At 50.8% G+C, this 11,984-nt stretch overlaps 1 protein-coding gene across 1 annotated transcript in view; it reads left to right on the top strand.

The window, feature by feature from the left end:
• Nucleotides 1–343: 343 nt before the first annotated feature.
• Nucleotides 344–11,984, top strand: part of NAV1 (neuron navigator 1) — a 213,390-nt gene continuing 201,749 nt past the window's right edge. The window contains exon 1 of the mRNA XM_006890545.1: nucleotides 344–1,441. Coding sequence (XP_006890607.1) covers nucleotides 688–1,441 — 754 coding nt within the window. The 5' untranslated portion in view covers nucleotides 344–687. The remainder of the gene's footprint in view (nucleotides 1,442–11,984) is intronic.

The raw sequence follows: 11,984 nt of genomic DNA, 5'->3' as shown, positions 1-11,984 counted from the left end.
AAAAAATCAAGGAGAAAAACTGGTGGATCCTTTCTCTCGCCCCCTACTCCCCACACTCCCGCCCCTAGAGCTGTTTGAAGATACCTCCCCCTCTCGAGCCAGAAATAGACACGCACTCTCTCTCCCGCACCCCCCTTCCCTCACGCACACTCCTCCCTCCTCCCGCGCTCCCCCCGCCCCTCCCCTCTTCCTGGGCTTGGAGCTGCAGCTCGCAGCCTCTACTTACGCCGGCGGGTGGAGTGGGGCGAGGGCGCTGCCCAGCGCTTCTCCACCCGCGGGACTGACAGGCGGCCAGGCCGGCAGCCGGGACCCCGGAGCCGAGGCACGCTTGGGCCCCGGCTGGGCTGTGGCGTTTCCGTTCTTCTTTTGATTGTTTAATTTTAATTTGTCCTTTTTTCCCCCCTGCCCCGCCCCTTTTCCTCCGGCCCCGCCCCATCTCGCCACGATTTCCCTGCTCTTTCCTTTTCTCCCGGCTTTCTCTCCTTGCGTTTCTCTTCTCTGCACCCTCGGCTCGCCCCCTTCTCTCTTCCCTCGCCCCCTCCCCCTGCCTCTCCCCTTCTTCCTCGGTTTCTTCCGTCCTTTCTCTCCCCCTCCCCTCCCCCGCCTCCTCCTCCGTCGCCCCCGCCCCCGGCCCCCTCCCCCGTGCCTGCAGACGCGCGCATCGTCCATGCGCTCCTCGCGGGCAGAATGCTGGGCAGCAGCGTCAAGAGCGTGCAGCCCGAGGTGGAGCTGAGCGGCAGCGGCGGCGACGAGGGCGCGGACGAGCCGCGGGGCGCGGGCAGGAAGGCGGCCGCGGCGGACGGCAGAGGCATGCTACCCAAGCGCGCCAAGGCGCCCGGCAGCGGTGGCAGCATGGCCAAGGCCAGTGCGGCGGAGCTGAAGGTCTTCAAGTCCGGCAGCGTGGATGGTCGTGGCCCCGGCGGGCCGCCCACCTCCAACCTGCGCAAGCAGAAGTCCCTCACCAATCTCTCGTTCCTCACGGACTCCGAGAAGAAGATGCAGCTCTATGAGCCCGAGTGGAGCGACGATATGGCCAAGGCGCCCAAGGGTTTGGGCAAGGCGGGGTCCAAGGGCCGCGAGGCCCCGCTCATGTCTAAGACGCTGTCCAAGTCGGAGCATTCGCTTTTCCAAGCCAAGAGCAGCCCGGCGGGCGGCCCCAAGACCCCTCTCGCCCCGCTTGCGCCCAGCCTGGGCAAACCCAGCCGGATCCCGCGCGGCCCCTATGCTGAAGTCAAGCCTCTCAGCAAGGCTCCCGAGGCAGCTGTGAGCGACGATGGCAAGTCAGACGACGAACTGCTTAGCAAGGCCAAGGCTCAAAAGGGCTCTGGGCCGGTGCCTGCCGCCAAAGGCCAGGAGGAGCGCGCCTTTCTCAAGGTGGACCCCGAGCTGGTGGTGACCGTGCTGGGCGACCTCGAACAGCTGCTCTTCAGTCAGATGTTGGGTAAGTCTTGCTGCCCTGCCCCGCCCCTGGCCAGCTGCAAGAGAAGGTGTAGGGAGCCAGCAGCCCTTCTGCGTGTCCTTAGAGCTTTCCTAAACATGAGTCAGGTTCTACGGGGGGAGGGGAAGTGTCATTGCACCCAGATGTGCAGGGCCGAGCCACTTCCAGATGTGCATGGCTACGGTGCTCTTCCTCAGGGATGTCACCGGGCTGTCACTCTGGTCTTGCTTGCCTAAGATGACGCTGGTCAGTGTAAGGAGGCCATAGGTTTTCAGAAATGAAACCCACTAGGATCCTTGAATTTTAAAGCGCAGAATACCAATACGTTAAAAATCTAGAGCTAATGGAGACCTTGGTGATTGTGGTGTGTGGTCTATTCTCCGAGAGCACCTAACGTTGCTAGGTAAGCGTCTGGTTGGGAGCCCAGATCTGGGATATGGGTGTGGAAGCACAGATGTGAGGGTTGGCCGGCCTTGGAGCCGAACTCCGCTTCCTCTCCAGCTCCCCGGTGGGAGCACTAGTCGGATATCCCTGGACATCCCGGATGGAGGGGTTCTGGCTAGGGGAGGCGTCTGAGGCCGGGGGAAGGCCGGGAGCCAGCAGCGCGCATCTGGATGCGCATCTTAGACCCTGGCTCTGTTACGATCCCCCTAGCCCCAAGGTCTTTTAGGGCATATTAAAGGAGCTGGGCTTTTGCCCTTTGGCTAATGGGAGCTGTACAGGCGGGAAGGGAGGAACAAAGCTCGTCCGGGGCGGAGGAAGCGCACTGAGCTGCTCCATTGTTGTCCAAGCCTGGAGAGTCTCTGCAGGAAAAACCTGGAGCAGGCCCCGGAACGGTGCTTGCTTTCCCGGGAGAGCTCTGTCCTCTGAGGGAGAGATGGGGATGTGCAGGGCGCCCAGCTGCCGGGCTTCAGGAACTCGCACGAGTGGTGCCTGAGCCGCAGGAGGACGGTGCCAAGGCTTGGAGCCCGAGCCGGCCTTCTTGTCTCCATGGACTTGTTGCGGTGTGGGTCCTCCAGGGTCCACCCGGGGACCTGAGCTGCGAGCTTCCTGGGTATGGGGCAGAGTGCCTGCCTGCCTGGGGGCTAGGAAGGGGCGTGTCCGCGCGCATGCGAAGGGGCGGGGCTGACGCGCTCAGCGGTCAGTGATGGGTAAGGCAGGCGCTGTGGCACCGTGAGGGGTAGGCTCGCTTGGTAGTTCTGGACAGTAAGGGCCTGGAGGAGACCGATTCTATTGGGTAGGCCTCTCCAGGGCTGCCAGACATTGGTGTGGACCATCTTGAGGGGCCCCTTCCCAGGACAAGGATTTGCCTTCTGTAAGGGCTTGCAGATTGGGCCTTGCTGGGGCCATCAGGAGACTGGGGGAAAGGGAAGGAACCCTTTCCCCTCCCAGACCCCCTCCTGAAGGTCTTGTCACCTCAGGAAAAGGTGAGGAATAGGATGGAGGAACGCAGAGCCGCAGAGCTGACCAGGCAGCCTTACTTTACACATGGATATGTTGTTGCCACTTGCCTGCTCTCAAGGAACTTACATTCTAATGGAGTGAAACGGACAATAAAGGAGGTGGAAAGAAAACACTTAACAGATGCTAGTGAGTGCTGCAGTGAAAATTAAGCAGGACCTTGTGATAGAGCGAAACTGGGAAAGGGGGCTGCTGTGGTCTGAGGAGCTGATAATTGAATTGTGGCTGAGGGATGAAGAGGCACCAGCCAGTCTCGGGGGAAGAATGTTCCCCCAGGGACTGTTAGGAGGGTGACAGTGGTCTTGGGGAGAGAAGGGCCTGACTGTCAGAGAGTGTGTCAAGGGTGCAAGCAACCACATGTTCAAGGTCAGGCTTGGCCAACTTGTGATGACTTCATTATCCTTGGCCCTTTTGAACACGTGTGCCCCGGCACTGCTCTAAGAGTTGGCCAATGTGTTAAAGCTCTCTTGGACACTTCTTAAGAGGTGACAATCCCAAAGACCCCAACAAATGATCCTAGGACTGACTCGAGAGGAGAGGGAGGCTGGATGTGGGTCCTTTATCACTTCTTAAAGCATATTCACGATAGAGCATCTTTATATCTGTTCCCACTATCCAGTTGGGAAATGGCAGAATCAAAAGGATTGAGAGCCTTAAAGTCATCCATAAGTGGATGGTGAAAAGGAGATTCTGAGTATGTCTCCTGAATACTGAGTCATAGGTCTTTCACCAGAATCTGATTGGAGGGCAGAGTTGGATAAAGAGGGGATTAAAAAACAAACGAGTATGCTGGACAAAGATCACCTCCTTGCTCTGATTACCCTGTAGAGGGCCTGAAGAGATTTGTTGTCTGGTAGAGAGAGGTGAAGGTCAGACGAACTTGTTGAGAGGTCTGAAGGTGGAGGAGGGAGATTGCAGGTCCTAGGCAGGTATTGCTGGGCATCAGCAGGAAGTGGTAGAAACAAAGTAGAGGGGAGTGGAGATGGAGGTAGAGGTGAAGAGTAGATTATCTGAGGGTCCAGCAGAGCCAGGTCAGCCTCCCAGAATCCATGAAAGTGTGCCAGGTGTCAGGGCAGGGGCTCATTGGAGAGTGCTGTGGCCTCTAGGAAGAATGGCTGCCTTGCTGTCTCAGGATAAAGAGTAAAAACAGAGTGCTGTTCCTCACCCGTGAAGCCCAGAATCTGGTTACATTCACTCCGTGGTACCATCCCAGGCCCAAGAAGCTGCCAAGACTCAGTTTCTAAGGAGTGGTGAGAGGCAGCCCCAAATAAGTGCCTTTCTGGAATGAAAGAGAAGAGCTGAAACCTGATCACCCTTTCCCAGAAATCAGCTGGGGCCCAGATGGTCTGGGCAGGCTCCCTGTCCCTTCTCTCACCTTGGAAGCTTCCAAGTAGCTCTAGTCCCAGTGGGAAATCCTAGACACTTGGAAGACTGAGATGAGGGTGCCCAGGGGGATATAGGCCAGTCGCAGGAATTAGGGATCTTTGGATCTTGATTTGATAGTTCACATCAGGAAGTTTGGCTCCCAGAAGAAGGGCAGACAGCCTCGGGCCATGGTCGGATCTGGGACAGGACAAGAAGCTGCATTCCTGAGTCCCCTGTGAGGAAACCCTAAACTCTGTGACATCTGGAACTCAGTTTCCCCATTTGTGTGTAGAAGAGATTATCCCATGACTCTTCTTTACCCCGTAGTGATTGTAGGGGGCACACATTTACAATATTTACACATTTACAAATTTCTAAGGGGCTTAAATAGAGCGCATTTTAATATAGATTTAATTTTTTTCCCTTTTGATTCCAAACCATGTGTTTCCTACTTCAGTGACCTTGGAACTAAGAATTTCAAGGCAAAATCAGTCTGTTATTCCCACATGGCCATCTTTCCCCATCCAGCTGTGTAGGCAAAGGGACAAAGTAGAAAAACTAAGATAAACTAAGGTCTATGTATAAAGGAATCAAGGAACATGAAGTCCCTCTTCCTCTGACAAGGTGTCTGGAGCCACATGAGGTGTTGCCATGACAACAGTTAGGCCAAGCAGAAGGGAGAAGTGAAGGCAGGAAGGTCACCATTTCTAAAGCTGTTTACTGTTGGCCTTGTAAATTTAAAAAAAAAAAAAAAAAGAATGTCCTCTGGTGTGTTTTTTGAGAAAGAGGAAAGAAATGACTTCTTAAAAACTTTTTAAAATTTTTAATCAGTGTACTAGGTTGGAGTGAGGTGGGCAGAGAAAGGATAGTAACAGAGTTATTCTGAATTCTCTGAAGAAGAGCTGAGATCTAAATAGACAGATGATGTTTGCAAGCTCACCGGGCACACACTGTCTGAGGATCCACATCTACAGCCATTCTGCTGCCTTGCCAGGGTTTCCCCTGCCATGGCAAGAGTGTGAAGACAAAGCTTGCTTCCACCCAACACCTCACTCCACTCCCAGCCTGCTGCAGCACCAGGGAGGATGCTGGTAGCATCACATACTTCAAGTCATGAGAGGGTCATCTTGTTTCAACCCCATTTGACAGATGAGAACATGAAGTCCAGAGAGGAAGAGAGGCTTACTCGGCCAAGACCACCCAGCCACATTTGGCGTTCTGCTGTCTTTCCATTGCTATCCCCTGCTGCCATTTTGGCCTTTCTCCCTCATGACCACAGTGATGAGTGGAGCACTACAACTTGAGCAGGACATGCTCTGGGCATCTCATTCTCTCAGAGAGGAGTAGAAAGACCCCTGCTTTCCCAGAGGCCAAAGGAAGAACCAATGCAAGATGTAGGGACCTTCTGGATATATGTGGGGATGTTGAGGGGGTGAGGAAGAGGAATTGTCATAGAACTTCCTTTTTTTAAAAAAAAATAATAAAATTTTTCTTTTATACTGGCTTACTTACAAAGTTCATATACATTTGTTTTTCACACTGGATCTTTCCCATTTCCTTTATCCATTCCTCCCTCTACCCATCAAATTGTGTGATCATGTGATTTTCCCCCCCCACTCCACCTATCCTCACCCTTCTGCTTCTATCCTGCCCCCCTTGGATCCTTTGCATGTTTTACTAGTTATCTATTTCTAGAATAAATGGTCTTATACAGTATTTGTCCTTATGGGACTGAGTTAATTCACTTAGCATAATGCACTCCAGTCCCTCCCAAGTTAGATAGTAATTTTCAAAATCATTACTCCTGTGTGCTGTGTAGTATTCCATATGTGAATGTACCATGATTTCATGATCCATTCACTTGTGGTTGAACATTTGGGCTTTTTCCATTTTCTTGTGGTGGTAAATAAATCTCCGTTTGTGCCTCAGTTCTCATTTTCTTCGGGTATATTCCAAGCATTGAAATCACTGGGTCATATGGGACCTTCTAAAGATCCCTGTGTGCATCAAAAACATTTTCATACACAGTGAAAAGAAAACCTATTGACTGGAAAAAAACATTTGGCAATATCATTTCAGCAATGGTCTTATACCAAAAGTTTATAGAATCCTACAAGGCCTCCACAAGAAAAAGACTGATTAAGTAATTACAAATGGGCAAAAGACATGGAAAGACTTTTCACAGATGAAGATATTGGGAGGACCAACAGAAACATGAAGAAATGCTCAAAATCACTGGCACTAAGAGAGATACAAATCAAAACCACAGTGAGATGCCATCTCACCCCAGTAGCAGTGGCAAAATTTAACAGAACATCAAGTAATAAATACTGGAAAGGATGTGGCACGATAGGAACTCTTATGCATTGTTGGTGGAATGGTAAAATGGTAAAACCACTTTGGAAGACAGTTTGGCATTTCCTCAAAAAGGCACAGAACTTCTCGAGCTTTGAGGCCTCCTGCTTTCCTCGGGGTGAGTGCAGAAGAGAACTTTTCTTTATTACCATGTTCAGAATTAACCCAGTTAGGTGAACTTCACCATCATTGGTGGCACCAACTCCAGGTCATAGCCACTTCAATACCAGGATTGAATCAGTAACAAGACAAGTCACTTGGAATCCAGGTGTCTCCTGACATTTTCATTCTTGGTAAACCACCCACCTCTCTTGGAAAAAGTGCAGCCAGAGTGCTTCTTGGGAGCCAAGATGGCAAAGCTTCATCTTTCAAGCTTTGGAAAAGTGCATGATGTTGGTTTTGTGTATTGTGGCATCAGAGCCGACTCATAGCTGACCTTCCAGTGGGTTTTCAGAGGCAGTTAATTACACAGGAGAGGAGATTGCCCATACTTTCCCCAGGTGCTTGTGGCTTCCAACTATGTGCCTTTGGGATTGCAGCACAGCTTCTTGCCATTGGCCATGTAGGCAATACTATTGGAAAGGGAGTATCGAGGGTCATTGAAGGAGAGGAAGACCCCCAATGAGATGGATTGACATGGTGACATCAGCAATAGGTTCTAATATGTGAGGGAGGATGAGGATAGCACAGGATAGGGCAAGGTTTCGATTGGCTGTTCATATGGTCGCTGTGAGGCATTCTCGACAGCTCCTCACAACAACCATCCTCTTCTATGATAACTCCAGATAAATCAAAACCACCCCAAGACCTGTCCCCAACTACAGGCTGCCAGCACCAGGTACTTTCTCTCCTGTGAGCCTTCGGTATCTCCCTTCTGTGCAGCCACCCCTCTACACACACACAGGTATCACAGCTTCTGGCTTCCAGGGCTGGCCTCCATGGGGCTAACGGACGAGCCAGACTTGCACCTGGGATGCATAACTGCAGCTCAGCATCCTTGCTCTGCACCACCACTGCAGTGCGCTGCAGCCTCTCCGTGTTCATCAGGAAGGGAGAAATCCCCTCCTCTCTGCAGCTCATTCCGCCTTCTTCACCTGTCCCTGAGAGCTCATGGAACCACTGAGTGGAAAATTGTCTAGTTGTGCCACCCACGAGCCGGAATTATTCCTGCTGCAGCGTCGTAGGCAGGTGGGTGTTCTGTTTGCACACTCCTGGTGACAGAGGGCTCACTACCTTATTTTCCTGGAAAACACTCATTGTTAGAAAGATCTTCATTCTGTGAGCCAGGATTCCCCCCCACCCCCCCTAGATTTTCCGGATCTTTACTGATTAAGCGAGTCTGTCTTGCACAGAGTCCTTTTTGCATTATATTCAAGGCCAGATCTCTCTCAACACCTTGTTCTGTATGCTCTGCCTTCTGCTCCTTTCATCTTTCTTTTGGTATAAGATATGGCTGGGGAGGAGAGCCACCCTATCCCCACTCCCCCCAGCCCACCCCCAGGTCCTCATAATGTCTGCACCTCTGAGTGGCTCCCTGCTGGGGACCGACAACACCTGGCTGAGTTCCTCCTGGCTCAGCCCGGAAGCTCTACTCCCCTCAGCCTTCTTCCTCGGCCTGGACAGCCTGCGCTAGCCAGCCAGGGAAGGGGAAATGGACGCCACATGTTTCTCATTTCGTGCTGGCTGACCTCCCCCCACACCCTGTTTGGATTACCCAGACTCGTTTGATGTCCCCAGAGCCTGCCGTCTTCCCTCTTGTGCACAGGAAGGGCTGGGGGGCCAGGCCCCACTTGCCGGCCCTGCGTGGGCTGTGTTTCTCTGACAGGAGTCGGGGAGTCAGACACCACTTCCCACACCTCTCTCCACGCTGGGGACTGTACCTCAGCAGGGAACCTAACACTGTGTCTGTCGGTTCTCCCTGCTTAGTAGACACACATCTCTGCCTCTGCTGGCCGACAGGGTTCAGACTAGGAAGATGGCCTGGGAATTGGGTCATGCCAAGGGTCATGCAGCCTGGATGGGCACCGCTGTGGGCACAACATGGCTTCAGCAGTGTGTGCCTAGGGTAAGGGATGTCCAGAGGACCTTCCATCTTTCATCGTTACCTTTCACCTTTTTCATCTAAGCTTCATGCTTTCAGCATGAGGAAGGATAGCCTAGCTTCAGGCGTTTGGTGTGAGGAAGGATAGACTGCAGAGGTGAGAAACCAACAAGGTGAGAATCCCAGAACTCAGCCTATTGTGGTGCTGAGGCAGCAAGAGGAGAGTGCAGAGCACAGCTTTCCTGCAGGTAACAGGCTCACCCCCCAAGAACTTGGGCTCCAGTCGGATCCAGGCTCTCACTGCCAGCTCAGTTGTGAACATGGGATGTTTGACACACCATTCTTCTCCAGCTTGCCTCCAGCCAAACCTCAGCAAGGCAGCCGGTGCTCCGCAGGGGCTGGGCCGTTGGCCTGAGCCATCCTGGAATCTATTTTAGACATCTCAATGATATGTTACATGTTTTGGAGCATGGAGAGAGCAGCTCCCCCTTCAGTCTTCTGACTTCTGAGCAACAGCTCTCACTCTGAGCTTTTCAAAGTTCTGTCTCCCTCCTGTGAGTTGGGGATATGGTGACCAAGAGCAAGGACAGACCTACAGCCTGGTGTGAAAATTCAGCATTGGTGCCCCTGGGATTCAAGTTGCCTTAAAAGATTGCCTGTTGGAATGGAACTGCTGGTTAGGGTCTGATCTGGGAGATTGGATCATGAATGGCATAAGCCCCAAGTATTTCTGTGGAGATCCACGACTGTAAATTTTGACCTTGGGACTGCTTAGGAAGAATGCTGAAATGACAATATGGAGACAAGTGGGTTTGACCTTTTCAAAGTATGGTATAACTCAGAAGCCCAGATATCCCACTACATGAAGTGCTTAGCTGATGACTGAAAGGTAAATAGATCAAACCTGGCCAGGAGAAAGACATAGATATCTGATTCCTTAAAGACTGCAGCCAAGAAATCCCCTGACATGGGGTGTCTGAGTCAGAATTGGCTCAGCAGCACTCAGTAACCACAGAGTTAACAGATCACGTGGCACACAGACATGGACCCTCAGCACTTGTGTGAGGTTGAGTCAACACGCGGAACATAAAGGGTCTACAGTTGATGATGTGTGTTCACATGTTGTTGTTGTTAGATGCCATTGAGTTGAGAACCACTCATAGTGACCTCATGAACAACAGATCTGAACCCTGTCCCATCCTGTCCCATCCTCATCATCTCTAATATACTTAACGTCCATTGCATCAGTCACTGTGCCAACCCATCTTGCTGAAGGGCTGCCTTCCTTTTGCTGCTCTTCCATCTTTACAAACATGGTATCTGCTAGAAGTAGCCTCTCCTAGCAACATGCCCAAAGGATGAGACGAAGCTTTCCATCTTTGCCTCTCAGGAGCACTTTGTCTGCCCTTGCTCCAAGACATACCTGTTTGTACTTGTGTCAGTCCATGGGATATTCTCCAATACCACAATTCAAAGGTATAGATCCTTATTTATATAGCAGATGATTGGAAAAAGCTGTCTGAATCAGGTACACCTTAGTTTTGAAACTGATATCATTGCTCTTCAGTAATTTGGAGAGGTTCCTGACTTGCCCATTGCAATATGTCTTCTGATCTCCTGACTGCTGATACCAAGGGTGTTTGTTGATTGTAGATCTAAGTAAGATGGAATCATTGAAATGTCAATCTTTTCTCTATCATGATGTTGCTTAGTGGTCCAGTGATAAGGATTTTGGTCTTCTTGATGCTGAGATGTAGTCCATGTTGAAGGCTTTGATCTTCAGCAGTGAACATTTCAAGTCTTCCTCACTTTCAGCAAGCAAGGTTGTATGGGTCAGTGTGTATAAGGACTGGCACAGTCATGACCCTTTAGCACATATACACTTACTAAAGAGAAGTGTATGTGTGTGCATACACACACACACACAAGAGCTAGACGGGCTTAAAAGAATCTGAAATGTGACCAGCCAAGAACAACTTCCCCCAAACAGACCCCAGGCAGAAGCTTCAGGGGTTTAGGCTCCCTGGCTCTCTTCCTAGAAAAACACTGAAAGTGCTGATTCCTCAGACTCAGGACACAGGCTCCCTGTGCCCTTGGTGACCCACTAAAAAGGCTCTTCCCTTTTGAGGAAGCTGTTGGCAGCCACCCAGAAGGGCCTGGCTTCTCTGCAAAGTCTCCAAGCTGCCCCTGAGCCTAGAACTCCAGCAGCCTCAGTCTGAGGAGTTGCCTCATTAGAGCTCCAGGGACCTGATTCTCCTGGGAAGGAGGGGGTAGGCGCAGAGAATGTGATAACCCAGTAATAACAACTAACATTTCTCCGTCACTCGGTATAGGAGAGGCTGTGTTCTTGTTGTTTGTGTAGAATTACTTAATGCTAATAGTAATGGTGTGGTTCAGGTTCCATGGATATGTACCTTCAAGATAATGCAGGTTAAAAAAAAATAACATACATATATATAAAGATACTGCAGGTTCTGTTTCAAGCCACTGAAATGAAGTGAGTACCACAGGAAAGCGAGCCACCCAGACTTTTAGGCTTGCCAGTGCATGTAAAGGTTATGTCTAACTCTATACTGCAGGCTATTAAGCGAGCAGTAGCTTCATGAGAATTGTTTAAATATGTTTTAAGAATTACCAGAATGAAACATGGAGACTTGAAGAGCACATATGCTGTTGGGAACATGACACTAATAGACTTGCTCATAGCAAGTGTGCCTCAGACCCTCAGTTTGTGAAGAACGTAGTATGTGTAGCACATAATAAAGCAAAGAGCAATAAATAGTCATAAGCTTGTGTTTTACAAATGAGGAAATCAAGGCACTGAAGGATTGGTAATCTGTCCAGAGCCAGGACTGCAAACGAGCAGCAAAGGAAGAATTTTTTTTCCTTTTGCTAGTTTATTTGCAAGAGGACAGGAGAGTGGATGCTTTTGAGCTGTGGTGCTGGAGAAGAGTACTGAATGTACCATGGACTGCCAGGAAAACAAACAGATTCATCCTGGAGAGGATTAAGCCAAGCTACTCCTTGGAGGCAAGGATTCTGGGGCTTTGTCTGACATACTTTGGACATGTTGCCAGGAGGGACGGGTCCTTGGAGAGGGACATCATGCTTGGGAGGGTGGAGGGACAGCGCAGGAGGGGAAGACCCTCTATGAGATGGATTGATTCGGTGACTGGGGTAATCGGGATGGGTGTGTCGGAGGCAGTGCGGTTGGCGCAGTATAGAGCAGGGTTTAGGGCTGTTGTGCATAGGGTCGCTGTGAGTCGAAAACGACTCGACGGCACATAACAACAACAACAGTTTATTTGCAAAATTCTAATACAA

Source organism: Elephantulus edwardii, unplaced genomic scaffold (assembly GCF_000299155.1).
Source record: "Elephantulus edwardii isolate Elephantulus edwardi_28Jun2011 unplaced genomic scaffold, EleEdw1.0 scaffold00090, whole genome shotgun sequence".
Classification (NCBI taxonomy): domain Eukaryota; kingdom Metazoa; phylum Chordata; class Mammalia; order Macroscelidea; family Macroscelididae; genus Elephantulus; species Elephantulus edwardii.
Note: the sequence above shows the minus strand (reverse complement) of the source record. Positions and strands in the feature narration are given on the sequence as shown.